Below are 26173 nucleotides of genomic sequence, written 5' to 3' on the forward strand. Positions count from 1 at the left end.
GTTCCCTATCTCAGGATTAGATGGAAACCTGTTGCTGGAAATCTGTTCTGGATGCCCAAATATAGACCAATAGTGGCTTGATGCTACCTAGATTTAGAAGAGATAAGAGACACTGGATTGAGCAACTGAGTTACAAATGAACAACCCTGGCAGACCTATTTGTCACAACATGGACTTTCAGAGATTACCTATCAAAGGGGAAAATATCGACACAATATGAAAAGAGGATTTAGAAGGGAATATAGATTCTTCTATTGACCTCTACTGCTCCATTAGGTAAACTACCACATCTAATCTTTCAAATGTTATTAGGAGTGATCCTAAAATTGACAGTCTACCCTTGATACTTTATAACAGAAAGGAGATTATGATTAATTAAAACAATTAGGAAACACCTCAGAAACAGTGAGATTTGTGAAACAAACTAGAAAATCTGTAGGCATATGAATAAAAGGGTCGACATGAGAAACACACAGGTTATGTAAGTAGCAATGTATTTCAACTTTCAAAACTACTACCTTTGAATAGTTTTTGCAGAAATTCCAAAAGTTCCTATAAATAATTCAGCTTAATTGAATAACAACTCTATATCAACTATAAACGACAAAACACCAAGAAATAATACCATCTGACTATATTTTCTAAGAGTAAAAAATATAAGTAAGAATATAGTGGCATGTTGCCCATGCCACTATACATGAACCTACTGTAATTTCAGAGCTCTGTCAATGAACTAGATGAGGAATCATGCACGTAAAGAACACAAAAACTATGTAAGGCCAAACAAACACTTGGCTCAGAGGAACACAAGAATATTAGGAAATAGAAAAAAATGGCTTATGGCAAACGGTCTATTCTTGAGTAAAAGCATTACTTTTGAAAATAATGATAAACGTTATGGGAAGTTGAATGGTCTTCAACATTTAAAGATCTAAACATCTTTATGTACATTCAACAAAAATCACAATAGAACAACGTAACAATTTCATTAACTGAAATAATGATATTTAAATGGTACATCTCTAAGGACCATGTCATTAAAGATAAGAGGCCTACTTAAGGAGTGTGTGTTGAAGGTACCAAAAATGTAACAAAAATATCTGCTTAAGATTTTGATTAAAAATGCTCTTTTAGCTTTTGCATTTTGGTTTGCAAACATTTTTAGTAACCACCTGGAGTATTTGCAATGACATTGAGGTGCTTGAGCATGTCCAAAGAAGGGCAATGGATCTGGTGAAGGGTCTGGACCACCAGTCCTATAAGAAACAGATGAGGGAGCTGGGATTGTTTAGTCTGGAGAAAAGGAGGCTCAGAGGGGACCTTATCACTCTCTTCAACTACCTGAAAGGAGGTTGTAGCAAGGTGGGGGTTGGTCTCCAAGCAACAGGACCAGAGGAATCAGCCTCAAAATTGCACCAGGGGAGGTTTATATTGGATATCAGGAAAAATTTCTTCACTGAAAGGGTGGTCTGGCATTGGAACAGGCTGCTCAGGAAGTGGTGGAATCACCATTACAGGAAGTGTTGTGGGTGTGGCACTTGGGGACATAGTTTAGTGGTGAACATGGTGGTGCTGGGAAGAAGGGAGAGGTCACTCTTTTCCAGAAAGCAGTACGGATCACTTTCAGCTTTCAGAGACCTCCAATGCTACCCCAAACAGGTGGTGCCTTTCCTACACGTTCTGGAGGAAGGCATGATGGCTCCAAGACTCAACACACGTACAAAACATAATTGTGTGATACTGTAGTGCAAACAGCCGAGCTGCACACCCAGTCTGCAACAGTCTATACCTCATTTTCATGACACTTGGCCTTGAGGCCAGGGATCCCTCTCTAGAAACTACATACTGAGCACTTAAAACCAGCAGTGAGACTAGTCCCAGAAGAAGAATTTTGAGCTATCTGAACTGATTCACGTGAGGGAATTTCTTCCCATATAAAGCGGCTTGATGTGTACCACATACCACATACCACTGCTAAACTGAACAGAGGTTTCAGTGCTGCTGCAGAGATATAATACAGTAACAGTATTGGGTTTTTTCTGACATTGTTTATGATGCAAGGTGACAGAGAAAAAATTCCAATTACAACACAAACCAGCTTTACAGTATGTCCTAATGCAACACTAAGAAATGGTAATAGAACATAGATAATTTATTGAAAAAGCATGATATATTCAGACATTGTCACTGAACACATAGTAGTTCATGTTTTTCATCAGTGAGTGTTCAAACCAATTTTTTTTTCCTTAGAGACAAAATTTGGAATAGCTTCCATTATAAGTTTACCTGTTGCAAAACAATGGGAATCCACTTTTCCTTGCCTTCTTCAGCTACTTCCAAAGTATATTTACTTCTATTTGAGATCATAAAAAACGGAGTGAAAGTTACAATTCTAGTAATATTAAAACTGCTGTTGTTTATGGTGACACCAACCTGTGAAGAGAAAGACACTGTTAGAAGTACACTGTTCTTTTCTTACTTCATTTTTATCTCCTGGAAATAATGAATTTGAAAGATAAATCTAACATACTTGATATTCCTTTTTATGACTCTTGCATTTCACAGAACCATGACTTCCAACAGTGTCCAGCGAAAAATGATCAGACAGTTCACTGTCTGTTACCCTAAGCTGCACCTGTGAAGAAGCACCCTGAATTTATTTTCAATTTACAGTCACTGAAACATTTAAAATGATATATAAAGTATGGATAAACATAAATATAAGTGCATACTGGAAATACTGGTGTTTCTATTGAAAAGTCAAGACATAAGTGCCAGTATCATCTCATAAATGTATTTTCTACCATGCTTAGTTATAAACAATGTGGAATAAGCATTATAAGTGTACAGCATTCCAGTGAAAGCAACCATATAAGGATCCTTTCCAAAACTTATCACAACTAAAACTTCAAAGGTAAATCAACACACTCTTGTAATCTCTCTCATATCATTCATCCATCAGTGATCTTCAGCATCAGAAAACTCACAGCAAGCTCAAACAGTGAATGAATCTTAACCTCAGCATTCTACAAACCCAGAACTAATCTACCAACCACCACTGCAAGCATTCATTTTTCAAGTACCACACCGTTACATTTCCTACACAAGGCCTATGTCTTATTTGGAATAAGGACCTTTACTGATGCAGTTTAAATGGAATAAAAGAAATTCTTTTATTTAGGAAACACTTCTCAGTGAATTTTACTTCTCTCAAAGGTGAAAATCTCTTTCTTAACAACACCTTTGATGATGTAAACTTATTATCTCAACCATACCTGACAAGACACTCATTTAAAATACTCTCTTTAGACAGAAGTATCACATAGGTTTCACGCCCTCTACAGAGCACAGCATAGTGTAGATAAATTTCAAAGTATAAAAATACTTTCATACAACAACATGAGGTAGTACAGAGCTGCCAGGTTTTGCAAAACACAATACCTTGTTATTTTGGAGGAAGTTCTTAGGCTGGAAAGAAAAAAGGAGTGGCTTTTTGTAATCTGGAGGATGCTTGCGGTGAATACCATCAGCTTTGTATTGCAACATTCGACCAGTTTTATTAACCATCCAGTACGGACTGTGAATTGCTATAACCATCTGCCCAGTTGTGTAGGTCACATGAACAGCAATATCCAGTTCAGTCTTATCCAGCTCCGTGATGCAGTAAAATGTTGTGAAGCTGATATCAGGCAGATCGCTTTTTATATGGTACTCACTCTTCCAATTTTGATCAAGATAGTTAAGCAACTGCAAATTTAGTTTTGTTTGATCCAAGACTGCATTATGAATCTGTGCTGAACTTCCTTCTTGTAGAGTGACATATTTGTTCCCATTACCCTTTAAAAATAAAGAAACTGAGCAATGTACACTTAAAGGAATTACATGTAAAATTCATATCAGCTTCTATTTTCTAGCTAGCTTTAAAAATTCAGATACAAGTTATTTAAGCACAATTTAAAATACTTTTTATGCTATTTAACTGTGTTACTGTCTTGAACAACTACCTTAATACAACATTTTGCAAAGGGAACCCCAATACATCATGGTCATCATATTTAACACCTTCTGTCACTAAATTCAAACACACAAATATGCCTAAATGACAGTTTCCTCAACACAGTATTTCCTTCACTAAATTTAAAGTTTTAAGAGACATTCAAATAAGAATCTGTTACTTCGATACATTTGGAATAGGGTAAAGTCTCTAGTTCTAGTAATTGTGTATTTGTGACAAAGTTTTATTATTAGTTTCTATTATTTGAGTCCAAATACTAAATATTAATACCATCTGAAAAACATCTGTGTCTCCCAAGAATATTTCTATTACCCTGATCAGTAAGGAGTGGGACACAGTCATAGCAGATCCACAAAATGAAATGTTTAGTGCTGAGGAATCAATGTCTACACTGCATGTTTTAAGTATTTTACTTGAGACTGGCTCTCATCTGGCACTGGAATGAATGCCTGCTAAGAGTCAGAGTGCACCTATCTGTTTAATTTCATCTGGAAAGAATTTAAAGTATGGCATTAGCCAATACCTGGCAAAAAGGCAGGCGTGTGAGAATTTGTTAAAAGCACGCTACTGCTGAAAGTCAGTGACAGCACATAAAATGCTACCAATAGGCTGATCCACTTATGTCACTTGAGGCAGTCATAATTCACAGGAAGAACTACACTGTTTAATTAGGCTTAAGTTGCACTTGCGCAACAGTGTGACTCTCTCACAGACCCAAACCTATACAGTGTTAAGTTTTACTTTGCATATATAACTAAAGTATGACTTAACACCACCACATTTCACACTCTTGTAATAGTTCCTTTCTGGAGAAAGACTTGCCCTTATAAGATCTCTGAACTTGGTTCACAAATACTCCAACAGAATCCCTTTCTTTTAATCTCCATTTCACCCAGCTGGTAAAGTTTCATATCATAGGTGGGAAACATCACAAAAAATTCAAGCATTAAGTAATTACCTCTACAGAAAAAGTTATTAGATAAGGAAGAAGATTGTGGAGAAGAACAGAAGGCCATAAATGAACAACGTATGGAAAATCCCATTGATCTTCTGCACATAATGAAGATGTCAATGAATCTTTTACAGGAACAATACTGATGATAAGAGAGTGGTTAGTTGACCCCACAGACTGGCATTTCCTTTGTAACAAACTGTCAACGTTTTTTATAATGTCATCAAATGTAATTCCTTCACACATATCATATTCTCCATTCGCTTCATCTTCATTGGCTAGTGGTTGCAAACTCAATATGGATCTGTAAATGAAAACATTTTTAGACACTCAATATGACATTGAATTTTTCAATTATAAAAAAGTACTATGAAACAGGAACATTTTAGTATTATTTGGAAGATTTCTAGCAGTAATTAATTCCCTGCCTTTATCTTGATTAAAGGAGGAATCAAAAGGTGGACTGGATCGCAAAAGTTCATGTTATTGTAACATTACAGGTGTTTTGTTCCATACAACCAAATTCTTCCTTTACAAAGAAAGGCATGTTGGAGATTCTTATGAAGAAGCTACTGAATATCCCTACAAGTGCTTCTCTATTCCTGTTCCAAGCAAAACGTCTGGATAAACAACTTACTCTTATAACAGATGTGCAGAAAGTGCCTTTCTTTTGAGTCACATAAAGCATCAAGTTTATGGATTATTTACAGACATGGCTTTTTTAAGGCAACAGCTTTAATCTAATACAGCTGCTCCTTGACTGAAGATTTTTTGTTAGGACACATTTCCTGAATGCCTAGTGGAACTCGTCTGTGCAATGAATCAGAATGTCACTAAACCTTATTAATAGAAATACAGATAGTTAGAAATATTAACAAATTAATGAATCTAAGTAAAGTGTAACTTAAGTACTGAAAAAGAGACCTGGCTTTAGTTGTGAAAAAAATAAGGAGAATATGTGCAGGAAAACAGAAGGGAAAAGTCTCTGTGATCATAAAAAAAATCTGCATCAAAGTAAACCTACCTACCTAAAACTTGGTGCCAGTTCAGTTAAAATGTAAATGAAAACTCACTGCTGTTTTAAGTTGTTAATGGATGTGCTAATAGTATAGCTATGCTGTAGGCCAAGTTTTTCTAAGGTTGACAAATATCTTTGATAGAGTTTAAGTGTATTAGTTTCAATATTTTACTTCAGAATCACAAAATCAAAAGAAGACTTTTCAGAAAAAAAAACAAAAAAAGGTGTACTACTTCATTAGACATCTGACTAAGAAGAAAATCTGTACTGTGTGGATAACAATCACAAAATGATTCAATCCAGAAGCACCTGAGCTCCGATTTTTAAAGTAACTTAGCTAATTTAACTTGTACAGAAAAATGGATTTCAAAATACTTCCAACTGAACAATGCAATAATATTCTGTTTAACTCAGACTAGATGCCCTGAGAAGATCCTACCCAATAATGATAGCACATTATTATTCCAGTATTATTATTCCAGCAAAGAGAAAAATTTTTTTAGCGTAATTCTACGGATTCAATAATCAACAATGTATAAACATATTCGCTAAAAAGGCACAATGCAATAAGGTACCTGTAAGAGGAAAAGGGTATGTTGAATTCATTTCCTGGTGAAGCAGTCCCTAAGCATCTTCCTTCTTCAAAAACATTTAAGGGGATTGAAAAATGATTCCTTATCTGTGTGAAATAAAAATCCAGCAACATATATTAGGAAAGATGCAGTATTTTGAGCTTAAAAAAGCACACAGTGAGAGCTCTCTCATTTTTTCATCTTACCCATTTACCATTCAAGGTCACATATTTCAGAAGAACTGTCTCTGAAAACAGCAAATCTTTTTAAATTATCTGGTTGTGCATTTTAATGCTATATTTTATTTATGAAATAAATATATTAAGTGTAAAATGCTTTTCAAGGAGAAACATAAGACCCTGAAAAACCAAAGACAAGTAAATCTGAACTCTATGATAAGTTTCCAAAGAACAGTCTCCTAAAAATGTAATAGATACAAAGGTATGTGGGTTAAAAAAATCCATATGGCAGAAAACACATGGGAAGCCAAATGTTTAAGGTTAAATCATCAATGTCAATTATCATTTGAGGGCATGTAACTCTCTTCTTTGCAAACATTACCATTTATTTATTTCAGGGTTAATTTAACAACATTATTAGCTCTTGGAAAAAAAATGAGGGAAGAATCAAACAGTAAATCTGATCATGAATTAAGCTATAAACCACTTCAAGCAAAAAAAGCAACTGAAATATAACAGGAACACCATCACTATAGAACACTAATATCTGAATCATCCCTGTATCTGTAAGCCATATAATGTCTATCAAAAAATACTATTCAATATGCTCAAAGGACTTGCTTTTCAGCTGACAATGTACTACATTTAAAATTAATGTATCAACGGTACAGGATGAAGAAAACAAAATAATCTGATTCAAGGATAAGCTTGTGGAACCACAATAAGGTTAAAAGAAGTTGATCACTTATACAAGATTGAAATTAGAGCCAGTATTAGGAAACACTACTGATTAATTACCCTGATCCAAAATCTGCTTGATATCCACCCCCATTCAACCCCTGTCTGTCACTTTGAAAAAGCTTTTTTCCTTGAAAATCTCTTATAAACTCTCTTATAATACACAAAGTTATATGGACCATCCAGGTACACTTTTAAAATAACTTCTGTTAATTTTTATTTAAAGACTACAGGATCATTTCCATTCATTAAAAATTAAAGTAATTGTGAATTTAAAATGTATGTATATATAACAACCTGAATAGGAGAACGTATAGTTATCATCTTGCTTCCTTCAACAGTGTCAATTTGGCAGACAATGGACCTTTCAACACCTGATTCCTCGTGTCTCACTCTGTAAATACATCGACCCACTTTTGTCAATGGAATCTTTTCCACGGTAGAATGATTATGTGGACCTAGGATTTACAAGATGAGACATGAAACACTCAAAAGGAGCATAAAAATACACTTGAAGGACAAAAATGTACCTTCAACAGAATTCTCTGTATCATTTGATCTAACAAGAAAAAAAATCAGACGAAAAAGTAAAATCACCACTCTTAATATGCTGATCTTGCAGTGTTACTAAGGAAACAGCAAAGATTCTTTTTTTTACAACAGGAAAAAGAGTAAATGACTCCATCACTTAAATATTTAAGTGGGTTTTGCTACTGCAAATAAAGCTAGTGCTTCATAAGGAATGTTTACAAGATGTAATGGCTTATTAACAAGGTACAGTTCTTATATTGCAAAAACAATTCAACTAACACATTGTATGGTCAAGTTTGAAAAACTGTTAATTGTTACAATAAATCAATTAAAATTGTTAACACATACACCATTAAAAATAGCTAAATTTTAATTTTAGCTTTAACTCTAGTTTGCTTAAAACTATTTAAAACAATCTTTTCTTAAAAACATCCCCCTTAAGAGTAACTTCTATAAGCATGTAAATATACAGAATTCTAAAAAAAAAAAAAAAAATTATATCAAGCAGCTTAATTCTGCAATAATAAATAAATGCAAACAAAAATATTTCACTGCAATAAAGGTTAGTAACCTAATTATTTTATCATGGTAGAAAACTTATGCTGCAAAAATTAACAAGCATGGTACATGTAACTTTTAGCTGCAAAGACTAAAGTAAGATTTCAAATACTGCCACACATCTAGAATCCAAAGAAACACTCCTTTCACGTTATGGAGCCCTCCAATATTTATTGACCTGTATTACGCATGATGTAGTGTTTACAAAAACAGAAGATGTATGAACTTTGGAACTTACAGATTTGAATGTAAAATCTCTTGCTACTCAGTGTTGTCATCGCTGTGAACTGGTCACTCTCATTTTTAGTTCTAACAAATTCCATATTTAAATTCTCTCCATCTTTTAAATGAAATATTTTTGCTCCAAATTCAGCATCAAGGACACTAAAGGCATCACTAGGCAAGACCATGATGGGAAGTCCTAAAGAATTTATTATTACAAACGGTGCTCGGTCTTTTTTGAAGATGTCTGAAGTTTGACTAGCTGCTTCAGCGAATGCCTAGGAAGCAAAAAATAAATACAAAACATAAACACACTGAATAAGACTTCATCAAGATGATCTCTGAAAACATTCATTTAGCAATTCTAACATGGCATAGTTAAGAAATCTTCCTTACCGTGCCCAAGTTACTCAACATTTGCAGTCCACACTTGGATAGTGTAATGTTGAGCTGGTCTTTTGAGGAAACATTTATTACAGTTTTATATTCTGGAACTTTGTAGTTTTCTTCATCTTCATCATCTGATTCAAGCAGCATTTTTTTTGCCTTTTTCATCTGAAAGGATATTTTTAAAGAATTCTAATCTGACCACTCATTCTATAGAAGCAAGTTTCACATCAAGTCTCTTTATCTCTCCCTTTCCCATTTCTATGTCCTACCACAGTTCTCTCTCTTTTTTTTTTTTGGTTCATGTTTTTATTTGCAAATAAAATCAAAAGAAGGGGAGAATAAATAAGACAAGAGACATTGGATGTCAATGAAACTTCAGTAATAGTAGCTACATTTATGATTATTCAAAATAAAAGAAAATACACTTAAATACGAACTACTAATGTGTCCAGTAAATACTGTGTGATAACATTCAACTTAACATATTGAATAACACAGTGTGAAACCTTACACAATTTATTTCCTCATCTTAAAACAATAACCCCAAATTGAGTCTTTATATGTTTCCAAATCAAATACCTATTTTGTATGTTTTCATTTGGTTGAAGGAAAGAAAAATCTAATGGAATACATTTTTCTAGCCTTCAACGCTTCTGGAAATCATGTGTTTCCAAATGTTATATTTCACATCTGGGCAAGAAAACATGAGGTTTGAGTCACTATCTTCTATCTTTCTCCTGCACTACGTCTCATATCTTCCTGGAAAATTCTTGGGAATATTTTTAATAGCAATTTCTTAACTGCAACATCTCAGTCCATAACCTTTATCCTTTTGAGGCCATTACTGCAGAAATTTGTTTGATGATGACAGTCCTAGGAAAAGGGTGGGCTTTCCATTCTAAGCAACCTCTCAGGTTAAAAATACTTGAAAGGTTTTGAAAAAAATCAGAAAACAATGAAATAAAGTTAAGACAGAGGAAGAAAAAGAAAAGATACCTTCTGTCCTTAGATAAAGTCTTATCTACTTTGAATCCAGAAACTATTTCCATGAAAGACAAAAATGAAGTGGTAAGCGCACTACTCCCGTAATACACTTTGTGTTAGTCAACAGGTATCAATTCTTCAAATACATTCCTGCTACACATACTACTGTGGAACAAGAGGAATGGTTTGTCTTTCCAAGGTCCCTGAATGCACTATTTGCATATGGCCTAACAGACAAACCAGCCATTATGATTATCTAGTGCAACTGGAATCAAATCTCACCACCCGAAAGACAATATTTAACAGATATGTGAGTCTGGATCTTCCTTTGTACAAGAGTTGGTTTCATTCACCAATCAGGAAAAAAAGTCTAAGTAACCAACAAGAAGGAATAAAATTGTTAGACTAGTCTCAGCAATGGAAGGCACAGAGCATTTGTTTTTTCTAAGGGATTGAAATGGAAGATTTGAGTTCAGCTTTGGAAACTACACCTTGATTTCAAGAATCCATGGCTTGAATAAATCAGTCTTCTCAACTTCTAGCGGTTCAAGCAAAGGTTCCCACACCCCAAACATCTCGTTAAAATAGTGTACCTATCAAAATGCAGAAGTCAATTAGGAATTTACGTACAACAGTTTAATCAAAAATTCTCATTTAGAAGTATATTAATTATTTTGGTAACATACAAGATTCATAATCAGAGTGCACTTTCAGCTCCCACCATAAGTTGAAACAAATGCATTAGAGAAATAAATGAGGTAGATAAGTCTGTACTGCAAAAACCCAGTTCCAAATAAAAAGTGTGTCACTTTCAGTATAATGCTGGCCTAAACTGTAGGTACTGGAAGTCAAAAGGACTGTAAATAAGGAAGAATCTATCTCATCAATCACTGGACTTTACGTCACTAATTTCCAAATATGAGTCAGTTTGGATGTTTTATGAAGCATACTGGTACCACTATAGAAACTACACAAGAATATATTCTACTGTAATCTTAAGTGAAGATTATCAGAGAGTTTTAGCCAGTTGTTACTCCAACATTTAGTACTGATGTAACAGATTTTTGAGAACTTGCAAAAACTGTAAATGTGAGATGGTATAACACCACTTACTGTGCCATTAATGCATTACAGCTAATGCATTAGATTTTCATTTTAATTTAACTATCTTAAAACCTCATTCCCAACACTTATCTGTAGGAATTTAGTCATCAAATATATGGGTTATTTTACTTTTCTTGTCTAAATAACATGTATATAGCATTTAGATAATAGGGTTTAGCATGTTCGGAAAACTTCTTTTTATTGTAGAATTCCTCACCTCTAGCTCAAGACAAGAACGTAGGTTGATTAGAGTACTCCAGTTCTTGACTTCTCCAACAAATGAGGATTTGGCAAGTAGCATTGGTACAGTTCTGTGCCCAACTCCAGCCTCAAGTGTTAGAAAAACAGATTCTATGTTAATTTTCAATGACTCTCCTGTGGGAACTAGTTCAGTGGTTGTGTTTTTATCTTCATTTTCACTTGTCTCTTCAAGAAACCACATGTTTAGATTTTTTATATCTTTCTTATTCCACAAATCTGGAGGAATTTGACTAATCTCTTCTTCTGTTGTTTCTGCAGTTTGATAAAGGGCTGATGTAATAGTAATTACTGTGTTTATGATTATTGGTGAAACCTACAAAAAATTGGAATAATTGGAAATGAGAAGCTAGTACAGAAACAGCTACTTCCAGACACAAAAGTATAATGAATATGTTACACTAACAAAACACTTCTATTTTCTACATGACTCTGGTTTGAAAATGTATTCCCTTCCACAAGCTATAGTTCAATCTGTTCAGATTCTCAACCTCTGCCTTATTTCCAGATGGAAGCTTTCTAAACTACGTCATCCAATGATCTATCTGAACACTTCAAAACTTGTATCTCCACATCAGGCCATTTTATAAAACACAGATTTCAACTGCGAAGCACAGACACAATTATTCAATTTCAATTTTATTTGTTTTCGCATGCTAAACAGGTAGGTGACCTGACGAAGAACAGAAACAATTCCCCACATCAGTCATTCCTGATTTTATTTTTCTTAAGAAACATGTGCCAAAAGCAACTTCATAGGCTGCTGAGCAGGAAATAGCAGAAAACTAAAATCACAGTTAAGGTGATTACCTACTTTTAACGTTAGAGATTTAATCATTAGATCAGCTGTCTGTGGATTAGTACCTGACTGTTTCATTTCAAAGAAGAAGTCACAAGGCTGTAATACCTATATAAAAGAGTAAGAACACATGTTAAATAGTGAAAAAAAAATCTGAAAAACATATACTTTAAAGTAATACATATAAGTACTGAAAGGAAAAGTTACCATTACTTGGTTCTTCAAAATTAAGAGCAATCTGAACACTAATAACATGAAGAAAAAAAAAAGGTATCCAGAAGCATCACCTCACCCATTCTCAATTATTATAGATTCAAATGTCAGCTACAGGAAAATGCATTACACTTCAGTAAATCCACTCCTTAGGTAAAGTCTGCAGATGTCTTCAAATACACTGCACCATCATGCCTTTGATTTTTGAGGAGAACCAGATTTTCAGTTAAGGGCAACACATCAACAACACAGGTACAGTATTCCTGGATAAACATATAACTGTTTGAATCCCAATTCCAGCTTTATTTTGCAATCAGTCCCTCCATGCTTTCACTTGCCGAAGTTTACCAAATCTAAGGTAACTCTACAAGCAAAATCACAGCGCTATGTGATTAACAGAGCACTTAGATATAGCTAGACTCTCCTGACACTGTATTGACATGAAAATTTGTACTCAAATCCCTACCCGAGAAAGTAAGTCTTTCAAAAACTGTAATTTCAAACCATATTGATTTTTGCAGTCTTCCGTGACATGTCAGTCTGTATCTGAATCAGGTGCTGGTGGCGTAGAAACACCCCGAATCAGTATTACCACACTTTTCCCAAGTGAATTTGATCTAACAGAATTTGTTGTCTATAATATTATTTTATACTCTCTTGCTCAAATTACATTTTTTAATTACATTTTTTCTTATTCTTTCTTACAGACAGGAATGAAAAATAATATATTCCTCTTTAGAGCAATGCACATGTAAGAAATGTATAGAAACAATCACATCACTCGTGCTATTCTATATACAAAAGCTAGTTTCCTGTCTATCTGGGGAAACCTATTTGGCACCTGGATGTGGCACTAAGGGATATGGTTTAAGGGTGACTATGGTGGTGCTGGGTTGATGGTTGGACTAGATAATCTTGAAGGTCTCTTCCAACCTTGATGATTCTGTTATCAGAAGGATGAATTCATCCAACCTGATGTTTTCCCTAAGTATAGGCAATATAAAATCTTACTATCAACACCACCCTTCAGCAATCTTGTAATCTTCACATAACCTAATATCACTTAGTTTCTTTCCTTTCTTGACCAAAGGCAGCCATGGAATCTCTAATCCTCTGATTACTTTCCCAGACTGGATTGTTTACAGAAAACCAGAGTTCAGAAGTTTGCTTACATGCATGTTTGTAAACTCACCGTAGTAATGTTCCCATTCCTTTTTTCTGGAAGAAATGGGCATGCTTTCATTTGTATGTCTTTAACAGCAGCTGTCATGTTGTACCTTTCAGGGCTATTTTTAATGAAGACCTCACACTGTGTTGTAGCCACCAATGCAGGAGCATCACTTCTTGTTAAATCAGCCACAAATACAATCTCTGGATTTTTAACAACAATGTTCATTTCCATTGTAGATACAGGCTGCACAGGTGCTTCAAAAACATAAATTACATCAGTTTAATTGTTCAAAGATTAAATTTTAATTATTTGCATCTCTTTTTAACTTACGTAGAAGTTTTAAAGATTTAGTGATAAGATCTAACATAACTGGTGTCAGCAAATCTGTAGATCCCTGTAACTGGCTGGGATTTCTAAGATCTTTGCTGGAGGCACAAAACCATTAAAGATCTAATTACTTTCAGATACAAAAAAAGACTCCACAAAACTTCTTTGTCAAAATCAAATGGACTTTAACAGTATCAACACTGTTACTATCTCTGACATTAGCTGATATTGAGTATCAGCTTTACTCAATACCTACATCAGCCAACTATGAAAGTGTTGGGTGCATTTTTTACTCTCTGGAGTAGGAAAACCACATTTTCCATGGGATAATAATGCAGCACTTACTGATGCTTGATGTAACCATTTGCAATAACAATATACTTTCATATAAAACTTCCTCACCTGTTTAGATTTTCATCATCATCAAATAATCACAACAGGCCTGGCTGAGGTGGACACAACCAAGATATTTAGGGCACAGTAAAACAAAACTGAAAAAAACAGGGACTTGCTTGGCCCACCTGATGCAAACTACCTGAGGCCTGGAAGCATAAAAAGCCTACTTCCTCCTCTTATGCTCTAATGGACCAATTTTTGATGTCAGGTACTCAACCTAAAAGCCTGTCTTCTGATGTAAGGAGAAATGCGCATCAGTGGACAAGTGAAATGACATTTCTACATTTCTAGGCAGCAGTATCAGGCAGGCTGATCTCATGCGTAAGCACAATACAATATGCTCCATCACTCTTCAGAAGGATGAAAATGATGACAGTGATAATCATCCTTATAAACAAAACAAAACAAGGCTAAAGAATGACAGCAGTAACTGTCCTTTTCCACTTTATTTTATTTCATTTTAAACATGCATCTTTAAGTATTTCCTTTGTCTGGTAAGACAAGGCTTCATTTGGACATAAAGACCAAAGGTCATGAACCTATTTCCATGAGGCAAAGAAAGCAATACAGTTACAAGAAGCTGTTCCATACACATAAACACAGGAAAATACATAAAAGGGGTATTGTATTTTTTAAATAGTATTACAATGCCAAAATTACGTGGATATTTAAATTCAGATTTTAAACTATTCCCAGTATATACCTTGGTCCTTTAAAGGTAATGACTGTTTGAGATTTCTCTGTGCAGCAGCACTTTCTGCATTAGCCTTTAGAAATATATCTGCTACAGTAAGTAGAAACTCCATGCTTGCACAAAGGTATATCTCTTGAACAATCACATCAAGAACAGTGCCATCTCTCCCCTGTTTGTAGCTTATATCCACCATAACTTTCTTTTCAAATCCACGTTTCATTTCCACCATTCTGAAAGACAATTAAGGTGGCATTTAATGAGACAATAAAAAACCAGCCACAAATACTGAAAAACATTCAAGATTCTCATCTAACTGCAATACATTAACAAGAGTGAATTTAAAAAGTAATACCAATAATTTTAAAACATGACCAATAAAAGTATTAACATAAATTTTAGATAACTTTAACTGGGCTCCTATACACTGATAACTGAGGGTGTTGATAGCTTTAACAAATCAAATCATCATAATTCCTTGTTCACATATCAAAAGTACTACACTGACATTTGTTACTACTCATGAAACATAAACCTAGTCTTACTTAAAGTTCATTAAAGCAGAAAGCAAAAATTTTTCAATGTATATTTATTCATTTCATATTTATGGTTCGATTTATTTCATTTATTCATTTATTAGCATTTATATTGGTCTCTCACAAAGATATGTGGAATAAAAAGCAAGTAAGACATGTAAGTCTACAGTAACATGTACTTTAAGAGCCCCCTACACTAAAACAATAGCAGTTTTAACAGAATACTAATAAAATGGAACATTTTGAACTATTTGTCAAACTCCAGTACACGGTAATTTATGTCAAATTACAGACCTTGGTGTAGCCTTCTGGATTGACTGTCTTTTATCATCTAACGTACAATTTGTCAGTTTGACTGAAGCATTCATTGAGCCATCTGATAACATTTTCAGAGCAGCTGACATCAAAACTAGTTTAAGCTCTGCAAGCTTCAAAAGGTCATCTCTCTGATCCAAAGTGGTAACCTGTTTAAATCAAGTGCTTGTAGACTTCATTACAGGTAGGGAAAATAATATACAGGTGTGAGATACAGTTTTATTCTAATAAAATTTCCAAAAATAATATATTAAATGAGTCCACTACTAATTCAAAAGACAACCACAACAAAAAAAATACAGAGAAAACTTAAAGAAAGCTTTATCTTTCTACCATCTTTCTAAACCAAGCTTACATTAGTGAGAGAGAGACAATGTTTACAAGAAAGTAATGCAATTTCGGTTTCTTTGTATGTAAAAAACACATAGTATATGCAAAGATGTCAATTAAGAAATTAAATTTTGTCTCTTATGACTATGCAGTGTTTAACCAGACACTGGAAAATTGTTCATAATCTAAAATAATATCCAATAAGTCTACAATAAAATATTACCTTTTGTCAGAAATCTACTGTAAATTTAAACCAAGACAAATACAAATTCAAAATCTCTCTCCACAAAAAAACCCAAAATTATTTATTTGTGTGTCTGTGTTCACATGTGTATGTGTAACTAATGCATAGGCTGTGTCCTCAGCAATTTTTCTTCCCAAACTGTATTTTAAACTAAGATAAATTTCCATCAGATTTTTACTCAGATCACAGAAGATGCCAGGTATTATGCCGGTTATTCTCCTTCCTGTAGTATCTGTGAAGTCATTTAGCTAAAATAGCTGTTTATCATTTCCATCACATCTGTTACTATTGCTAGGAAACACTTGCTCTCCTCATAAACTAAACTATTCTTGTTCAAAATTTCCAGGACTCCAGGTAACCTTAAAGCTGTTGCTTTCTCTTAGTAACCAAAATAATATTTACCTTTTTTGAATTTGGACTATACAACACTAAAGTCAGAGAGTCGAATTTGAAGTCCAGTTTTAGTGTTGTTTTTATTAGCACAGGTGAATGCAATTCCACAACAGCTGATGTCACAACAGTTACACCTTTCAGAAATCAGAAAAACAGTTAACACTAAAGAAAATTATCTGGCTGCAAACAAGGAAAAAACCAAACCAAAACAAAACATCCTCACTAATGACCATAAAGACAACAATTTCCCTTTTCTTCCACATGTAAATCCATCCTAACTTAGGATGTGTTTATTGTGCTTTCTGTAATTACTTTTTGCAAAATCACACAACATTTGAGAATATAAAACACTCTCCTTACATATTCTACATGTGATTTTACCATCTTTAAGACATAAATGTACAATTTCCCTTAGTGTAGTATGGTACTCCTTGCCAGAATGTTACAAAGAACACAAACTCATTTTCATCTTCATTTGTTCATCTGCCACGTTTGCTGTTTTTCACATTTAATACAGGAATTCAACGAAAGCTGCTTTTCTTAACTTTGCCTTATTATTTAGTATGTGCTGAACAGTCTATGGGCAATGACATGTATTGAACTTTTAGGGGTGCCATAACTATGACAAGACAAATAGATCTAAATTTGAACAGCAATGGAACCAGCATACATAAGAAAAAGAGTAGCATGGCAGCTTTCTAAAGTTGGGATGTTACCACATTCAACTGACAGACTTGAAAGTGCTGCCTCACATTATGGCCAGGTGATGGAGAGCTGCATTCTGGAGGCCACCTCTGTCTGCATGAACGACAGGGAAGTGATCAGGAGTCGTCGGCATGGATTCACTAAAGGGAAATCATGCTTGACCAACCTGATTGCCTTCTATGATAAAACAACTACCTTGATGGATGAGGGGAGAGCAGTGGATATTGTCTACCTCAACTTCAGCAAGGCCTTTGACCCTGTCTCTCACAACATTCTCACAGGCAAACTCAGGAAGTGAGGCCTGGATGAGTGGACAGTGAGGTGGATTGAGAACTGGGTGAACAGCAGATCCCAGAGGGTCATAATCAGTGGCACAGGATCTAGTTGGAGGCCTGTCACTCGTGGTGTTCTCCAAGGTTCAATACTGGGCCCAGTATTGTTTAACTTCTCCATCGGTGACTTGGAGGGGCATATGCCTCCTCAGTGAGTTCACTGGTGACACAAAGCTGTGAGGAGTGGTTGATACCCGAGAGTGCTATGCAGTCCTTAAGGAGGACCTCAGCAGGCTGAATAAATAGGAGAGAAGAACTGCCTGAAGTTCAATAAAGACAAGTGCAGGGTCCTGCTCCTGGGGAATAACTGCAGGCACCAGTACAGGTCAGGGGCCAACACGCTGGAAAGCAGCTCTGTGGAGAAGGACATGGGGATCCTGGCGGACCGTGAGCTGTCTACGAGCCAGCAGTGTGCCCTGGTGGTCATAAAGGCCACGGTACCCTCAGATATGGAATTATATCCAATTGGTGGTTGGTCACCAGTGGAGTTCCCAGGGCTCAGTACTGGGACCAGTTCTCTTCAACATCTTTACCGATGATTTGGACAAGGTGATCAAATGACCCCTCAGTCTGTTCACAGGTGACACTAAGTTGGGTGGGACTTAATGATCTGCTGGAGAGTAGGAAGGCTCTCCAGAAGGATCTGGACAGCTGAATCGATGAGTCAAGGCCAACAGCATGAGGTTCAACAAACCCACGTGGTGGGTCCTGACCCTGGGTCACAGCAACCACATGCCACACTACAGGTTGGGGGGAAGAGTGACTGGAAAGCTGCCCAGTGGAAAAGGATGTGGGAGTGCTGGTGGACAGCAGCTGAACATGAGCCAGCAGTGTGTCCATGAAGGCCAGTGGCATCCTGGCTTTGATCAAAAATACTACGGTCAACAGGACCAGGGAAGTGATACTCAGCCAGCACTCGAGGAGAGGTTGTACATTGAATCCTGTGTCGAGTTCTGGCCCCTAACAACAAGAAAGACACTGAGGTGCCCCAGCATGTCCAGAGAAGGGCAATGGACTTGGTGAAGGAAGGGTCTGGAGCCCAAGTCTTATGAGAGGCAGCTGAGATAGCTGGGGTTGTTTAATCTGGAGAAGAGGAAACTCAGGGGTTTTGTCACTCCCTACAACTACTTGAAAGGAAGTTGTAGCAAGATGAGGGTTGGTCTCTTTTGACAGGCAACTAGTGATAGGACAAGACGACACAGGCCTCAAGGCGAGCCAGGGGAGGTTCAGGTTGGACATCAGGAAGAATTTCTGCTCACTGGAAGGTGGTGGAATCACTGTCCCTTGAAGTGTTCAAGAAGTGACATGGATCTGGCACTTAGTGCTGAGGTTTAGTTGATATGGTGGTGTTCACTCAAAGATTGGATTCGATGATCTTGGAGGTCTTTTCCAACTTTAATGATTCTGTGATTCTACAATATTGTTAAACACAACTGAATCTGCCATCCTTTTATAAATGCAATTCCAACAAATGTAATAAACTGATAATAATACCTAAAAATGCCAGACTATGTCATTTTAGAAAATATTACCTGCAGAGTGCTGTGAAGTACTATGCATATCACTACAATGTCTAGTTGATTCTTTCGGTTCTGGAAAAGATGTTGATGCACCAGAGCTTTCCCCTGTATTTTCATTTAGTGTCCTCAGTATTGTGGTAATATCTTCCTGACTGAGAATTAGCTTTAAAAAAGATTGGAATTAAAATCAGAATTACAACCCAGTTCACGTAGCTTTCCGTAACTAAAATGTGAGTTTACAAGTAAACAGATAAATTAAATTAATCTCATATGAGTCTCTGTTTGGGAGACTAAAGACCAAGTAAAATGTTTTTCTCAAATTCACAAAACCCTTATGGTAATTTCTAGAAATCAGAAGTCAGTCACACGTGATTTTGTTTTCATCCACAAAATTTCTTTACCAACTTAGAGTTTAGAAACTAGAACATTAGACATACACATGCAGTTGGACTTCCAGTCACCCAAAACTGTTATGTGCATTTAGTCACAAGGTAGTTTACATTAATAGTTATGACTTCTATTTCCAAATCTGGCAAAATGGCTTTCCTCATACATCTGACAACCTTTATATTTTTTAATGGTAAATTTAAATGAGCGCATGCACTAACTCATATTCAGGCTTGTCATGGGTATGAATTCATGCTGCTATTAAACAAACCACTAAACCCCAACTTTTTCCAATCCTTCTTTGAAAGATACTGACAGGTAAAAGAAGGCTATAACAGCACTAACATTTTCAACTAATAACAGTAATTTATAGTACAAAGTCTCCCTGCAGTATCACAGATGAAACACAGAACTTAGATTAGAAAAGAAAGCTATTCACTTCCTTTTCCCCTATGAAACAACAAAATCCACTCTACATCTACGTCTTGAAATCAAACAACAACCTAACAAATGAGCTTGGACTTTAATGGAGAGAAAAATAAATCCATTTTCCTCAAACATTATAACAGTTGCTTTCAGAAATGAGTGCTTACATTCATAGGCTTGAGTCGGCCGGATATTTCAATATCAGGAACTTCATTATACCATGCAGCAGCTAAATTTCGTTCAACAGCTACTTCCAGATTGACTGGCTGCAGCAACTGTACTTCTGTTTGCAAAGAACCTTGCTCATAGCAGGATCTGTGAACAGAAACAAAATACTCCCTGCTTTACATATTTTGCTTACACATTCTAACAAACACATTTCTGTATTTCCCTAATGTTTTTAAACAGTGCTATAAAACTGTCTTTATATTACTCTTAGTAGCTCTAGTTAAAACCTTACTCCACCAACTAGGCATCTTTCTTTGGCAGGGAGGAGACATCAGGCACCTACCAGGCACACACCACATAAACTCTATCAAGTTAGGACATCTTACCTGATCTCCAGTGGAGAGCAATTCCTTCTTTCTTCAGTACTCTTCAATTGTGTTTGAAAAGCCCCTTCCCCTTTCCCTCTCCACTCACCAATCCCTGCACCAACAACCATTTTCAAACAGATTTTTATGGCTATCTGACTTAGTACCTTTCCTGCTATGCATAGCTTGAAAATCCCATCAAAATAGCCAGTTACAAATGGGTATAACCTGTCTCAAAGTAATGAATGATATATAAGTCTATGCTACTAAACAATTTTGCCTATAAAAATATTTGCTTCTATTTAAAGATATGTAGATTGCTATTCTTCCTAAACCATACAATTTTATTGCTTTTAAAAAATATTAGTTTGCCGTTATATTTCAAGATAATAGTGTATCTGTCAACCACCAACCTTTAACTAACTATTTAGCAACTCTTCAAAGCACTCTATCTTGAAGAAGAATCCCAGAAGAATTTAACGAATTTTAAGAATTCTGATATTACATTACCTGTATAACTTTAGTTCACTCAATTTCACCGTCATAGAGTCAATAACAGGTGGAAGATTATAACACATTCTTGTTTTGGGGATAAAGAATTGGTTCTTCACGGTGATTAGACCAAGATCAGCCACCAGAACGTTCTCAGACGTTGCTGATTGTGGAATTATTACAACAGGCGCTTTAATGTTAATATCTAGTGCCAAACGGGAACTACGCTCTTTTACACCTGTAGCTGCTTTCTCTGCTGCTTGAACAGTTGCCTCAGTAAGAGCTTCCTTTGCAGCTTGAAAGTTATTTATAAAAGCCTAGGAAAAGAATACAGATCTTGGAAATTAATTACTAAGAACTGCACTACTTCAAAAACACTAAGACTCATAGTTATTCTTAAGAGACTGTTTTTGCTACACACTTTTTCCAAATCCTTTAATAGGATAATCTTTCCTCAAATATGATAAAACTATGCATATATATATATATAAATTTACAAACTAAATATTTGGAAAGTTATAATTATATTTGGTAAGAGCAATGATTACTCCATATGGAATCCTTTTCTGGTTCTGACAATGTTACTTGAATGCTAAGAAACAGTATCTGGGAAATTTAACTTACCAAAATAGATGAAACAAACTTGTTGACAAAAAGTACTTGAATACACCCAACAGTTAGATAAATACGATTGTCAACAACATCCATATTTGAATATGCAACGCCACCTGTAGCATTCACATATGATATCATTCTGAAGTTGAAGACTTCTTTTTCTGTGATGTACAGAGCCTTAGGAAGACAAAAATATAGTATCTCCACTCTAAAAACTTACATGGTAAAGAAACTTAACGTAATACCTCACACTCCTATGACATTTTTACTTCAAATATCTCAACAAGAAATGAAAAAAAAATCAAATTTAAAAAATCCATTGAAGTAGCTGAAAATATTCAGTTGGAACCTCAGTTTGAATAATTCTGTTCATTCAAGTCAACAGGAGACGTAAAGAGCATCTGGGTATTACTGGGTATCACAGTTGCACAAAGTAATGTCAGCCTAATAATTACTGGTTGTGGGAGCAAAATCCATGTATCTATAGAGAATGCTGCTCCCACCAAATACATAAAACATGATTGAAAAAAGTCACAGCAGAGAGTTGAGTCCACAAGTAAGTTCAATTTAGCATCAATATTCCACTCAAAAAAGTCAATGATACATGCAAATGCATACCTTTTTATACAATGCTGTCTCATCAGAATCCAAAATAACAATGTTCTTCAATTTTGCAGTCACTTCGGTTGCTGTTTTCCTCATGATCACTTGGCTATCCAGACCTCAAAAAACAAAATATACAAAATCTATAGACTGTTCTGGTTACAAAGTTTTGTATCTTTGTGACTAAAGTTTTTTCCTACCTTCAATGTGAATTTCAGCTATTCTATGTTTTTTCTCTCTAATAAAGATACTCAAACATGATAAATCTGCACAGATATTGAGGTCAATAACATCTTCATACTTCAATTTTTTTGATGCTGTGGGAAACACAAAATAATAAAAGTTACAGTTTTTCCAAGAGGAGATTTAATATTTTAGTGTCCCTTTGAACTGCACAGCAAGCAAAAGAGGAGACTGATGCTCCTCAAGTATAAGGTAATAAAATAACTGTAATGCCATCAAAAGCCTTCATACCAGGAAATAAAATTTTAAAATGACAGTTTATGGATTTTTTATTTGCATCTACTCAGTGCCTCGAATACACAGCAAAGGTACGTCTCAATCTCTATGTCAGAAAACTATACATGGATAAGCATATAAACCCCAAGCAAAATTTCTCATATCAAGTCATTGACAGGTTTACTAAACTACAAAACACGTTTCTTTTCTTCTTGCTTAAGTGAAGAGAAAGGAATGAAAAGAGGAAAAATATAATAAAGAAACTTACTTAATTTCTTAAGAACATCCTTCTTCTCCTCTATTTTTTCAGGGACTTCTGCAACTTTAGTTTCTTGTTTGGGTAGAAGATTATTCAGATAGTTCATAGCATTCAGCAGAGCTTCAGTATGCAAATGAACATCTAAAGATGAAAAGTTCACCTAGAAGAACAACCTTTGTTTATCCAATATGCCTCTCTCCCTACTCTGAGAAAACTATGTTAAAAAAGATATCATACCTTTATTTTCTGTAGAACATTCTGATAGGTAGTTTTGAGTTCTGGTCCATTAATATCAGTCTATTCCATCAAAAGTGCACACAAAACAAATAAATAAAACAGGAAAAGTTTGGAAATTTCATTAGAGAGAACTTATTTTCAAAACCACTACAATTTAAGATGTACAAGTTATTCTGTTTAGGGAGCAGACAAACTTTTCAAATGACACTTAAGATGCTGAAGGCATAAATAAGTGAGAAGAACCTTTAACAATTGCTCCATAATATTGTACTGTTTATGATAGGTTTACAATTCAAAAGCAAAGTCTGCTCTTTTCTCACCTTTATGTACTCTAGAGTGAGAAGATCATCTTCTACATTATCCAATGTAGTAATTATGTAAACTGGCTTGTCATTATCATCTTAAAAAAAAACACAAAAGAATAAGATTACTTTTTTAAAAGAAAAAAAAAATCTACAACTTCCTTAATCTATATACTACAAACTAGGCTACTGTCATTACTGCTTAATCACAAAACCTCTTTTGCAGACCTAAACTACTTAGATATCTCTCTAAAATCATCAGCACCAGAACATATTTACCAAAGCACTATTAAGAGAATGAGCTCCTGCTTCCCCCCCACCCTGTATTTAATTTAGAAAGCAAATCTTCCTTAGGTGACAAAAGTCCTACAAGACTTTTTGAAGACAAATTCAAAGTGTTATTTGTGAATAATTTTTGATCAGACTATAAACACTTACCCATATACTCTGGGCACAGCAGACAAACTTCACGAAGGAAAGCATTTGCAGTCATGTCGAATGTTCTTAATTTAAGTTCTGTGCCTAAGCCCAAAATATCAAGCTGCAGCACAGGCATCTCAGTATTATCAGTACAATGGCATAATTTAACTAAGACCTAAAAAAAACACACACCCCAAAAACCAGTAGGGGATTATTCTCTTAGTTTTTATATAGGATAAAATATTTACATACATTCTACTGGTTAATGTGTATTTGTGTATTGACCATTTAATACATTAATACATTAATACCTACAGCAAACACCTTGGAAAAAACAAACAATTCGTCAAGTAAAATTGCTCAATTTGTTTGCTGCTATTTCAACAAAAACTTAAAATATGCACACATCTAATACCAAAGTAACAGTTACACAAATTAAATAATTTTTTAAAACTATTCTGTACACCATTTAGTAAAGTTCAACACAGTCAAAACTAGATTTTCAGTCAGCATACAGTGTTTACTGCTTTCATTGGAATTTCTCCAAACCCTCCTGGTAAGAGTTAGATTCCCAAGATGAATGTTAGGCAGGAGGATTTACTACTTTTGCACCCATGCATGACAACAATCTTATTAAATAAATACCCAGCTGAACTGTTGTATCTGAACTTCACAACCAAAGCAAAACAAAGATATGTACACTTCCTTTCCATATAATGCTGTCTACAAATAAGGACAATCAAAACCTAACCCAGTAAACTGTGAAGTCAACAAATGGAGAGGTGATTTCTAAGAGATTCCCAACTGTACTTTTTTCTTACAGATTGTAAGATAATTTCCATTAGAGAATAGTGTAAAATACAGCATCTATCTTTAGACTAGTAGTTCTTAACCTACTGTCATCACACAAAGAACAGCTCATTTCAGTTTTATTTGTAGTAAAGGTTTAGTATATAGTATGTTGCAAGCTAGCTATGATGTGTTGAAGACATTCTGCAAGCCCTTGTAAAGTTAGCTGAATTTGTATGATTTATTTGTATAATAAATGTCAAGTAAAATACAGTGATTAGCAGCAATAACACTGATGGTCTAATGATAAAGGCAATGATAGTGTTAAGACGCCCCCTTTTTTACTAGACCAGCTGATATAGTCGGAAACAGTTGTCCTGCATTTGAGTAAAATACTCTTTTTTCCGCCTATGTCTTATACAGCAAGAACACTCAGTATAATGAAGATGTTATAGATTTAGGTGTGCAGACAACAAGATCTGGGAAAAACTGGAGCAGAAAAATATGGTTCTTGTTACAAGAGGAAACATCAATGAAGTTTTCCCAGTGAACACAGCAGTATCTAGAAAAAACATGTCAAAAACTACATATTTACCTAAAACAAATACATAATGTGATTTTTGAGTGATAGGTAAAGAAAATTCAGTGATAAAACTGGATAAATCAAAGTATTTCAGTGATGAAAATGATGTAGAAGCACAACTTCTTGTGGCTTGGAAAAAAACTCTGCAGAACAGTTTCGGCAAAAAAATGGGGAATGAATACTTCTGCAGGCACAGGTTTATGAACACAATAAATAGGGGAAAATTACAGTCATGATGCGCTTCAGAGAAATTTTTAAAAAACCAAGTGACTTTACCTCAGCAACTTCAAACCTTAGCTGGAATTCTGTCATGTTTTTCAAAGATTCTTGTTTACGTAGTCTTTTTTGCCTTGTACTACTGCCAGCTTGCTTGAGGGAAACAGATGGGGCTTCAAAAAATGTCACTTCTTCCATAGGACTGCTTAGTGCATCATAAAACTCTTCTTCTGATTCTATGGATTAATTCACAACAATATTACATACACAGTTTAGACAGACAATATTTTACAGTACTATGACTTAGAATTTTTATGCCTACATCTATAAAAGCTTAAATATCCAAGTATCTAGCTCAT

The 26173-nt window shown here is 35.0% G+C and overlaps 1 protein-coding gene across 7 annotated transcripts in view; it reads right to left on the reverse strand.

The window, feature by feature from the left end:
- The window catches only part of VPS13A (vacuolar protein sorting 13 homolog A), a 99502-nt gene that overhangs the window by 32148 nt on the left and 41181 nt on the right, over window positions 1-26173 (reverse strand). For all 7 annotated transcript variants that reach the window (XR_003532129.1, XM_027670750.1, XM_027670748.1 and 4 more), the window contains exons 25-50: window positions 25875-26050; window positions 24245-24401; window positions 23825-23904; window positions 23505-23564; window positions 23277-23427; window positions 22750-22866; window positions 22565-22668; window positions 21956-22123; window positions 21350-21648; window positions 20474-20621; window positions 19506-19656; window positions 16946-17070; window positions 15949-16118; window positions 15131-15351; window positions 13726-13958; window positions 12336-12428; window positions 11481-11837; window positions 10651-10752; window positions 9182-9340; window positions 8802-9063; window positions 7772-7932; window positions 6561-6664; window positions 4974-5271; window positions 3442-3837; window positions 2531-2635; window positions 2287-2433 (exon numbers count right to left, since the gene is read on the reverse strand). Coding sequence is in view for 6 of the 7 variants with exons in the window: in XM_027670750.1 (XP_027526551.1) it covers window positions 2287-2433; window positions 2531-2635; window positions 3442-3837; window positions 4974-5271; window positions 6561-6664; window positions 7772-7932; window positions 8802-9063; window positions 9182-9340; window positions 10651-10752; window positions 11481-11837; window positions 12336-12428; window positions 13726-13958; window positions 15131-15351; window positions 15949-16118; window positions 16946-17070; window positions 19506-19656; window positions 20474-20621; window positions 21350-21648; window positions 21956-22123; window positions 22565-22668; window positions 22750-22866; window positions 23277-23427; window positions 23505-23564; window positions 23825-23904; window positions 24245-24401; window positions 25875-26050 (4544 nt within the window). In the remaining variant the exon portion in view is untranslated. The remainder of the gene's footprint in view (window positions 1-2286; window positions 2434-2530; window positions 2636-3441; window positions 3838-4973; window positions 5272-6560; window positions 6665-7771; window positions 7933-8801; window positions 9064-9181; window positions 9341-10650; window positions 10753-11480; window positions 11838-12335; window positions 12429-13725; window positions 13959-15130; window positions 15352-15948; window positions 16119-16945; window positions 17071-19505; window positions 19657-20473; window positions 20622-21349; window positions 21649-21955; window positions 22124-22564; window positions 22669-22749; window positions 22867-23276; window positions 23428-23504; window positions 23565-23824; window positions 23905-24244; window positions 24402-25874; window positions 26051-26173) is intronic.

Source organism: Neopelma chrysocephalum, unplaced genomic scaffold, assembly GCF_003984885.1.
Source record: "Neopelma chrysocephalum unplaced genomic scaffold, ASM398488v2 Primary Assembly neopelma1_96926, whole genome shotgun sequence".
In the NCBI taxonomy this organism is placed as follows: domain Eukaryota; kingdom Metazoa; phylum Chordata; class Aves; order Passeriformes; family Pipridae; genus Neopelma; species Neopelma chrysocephalum.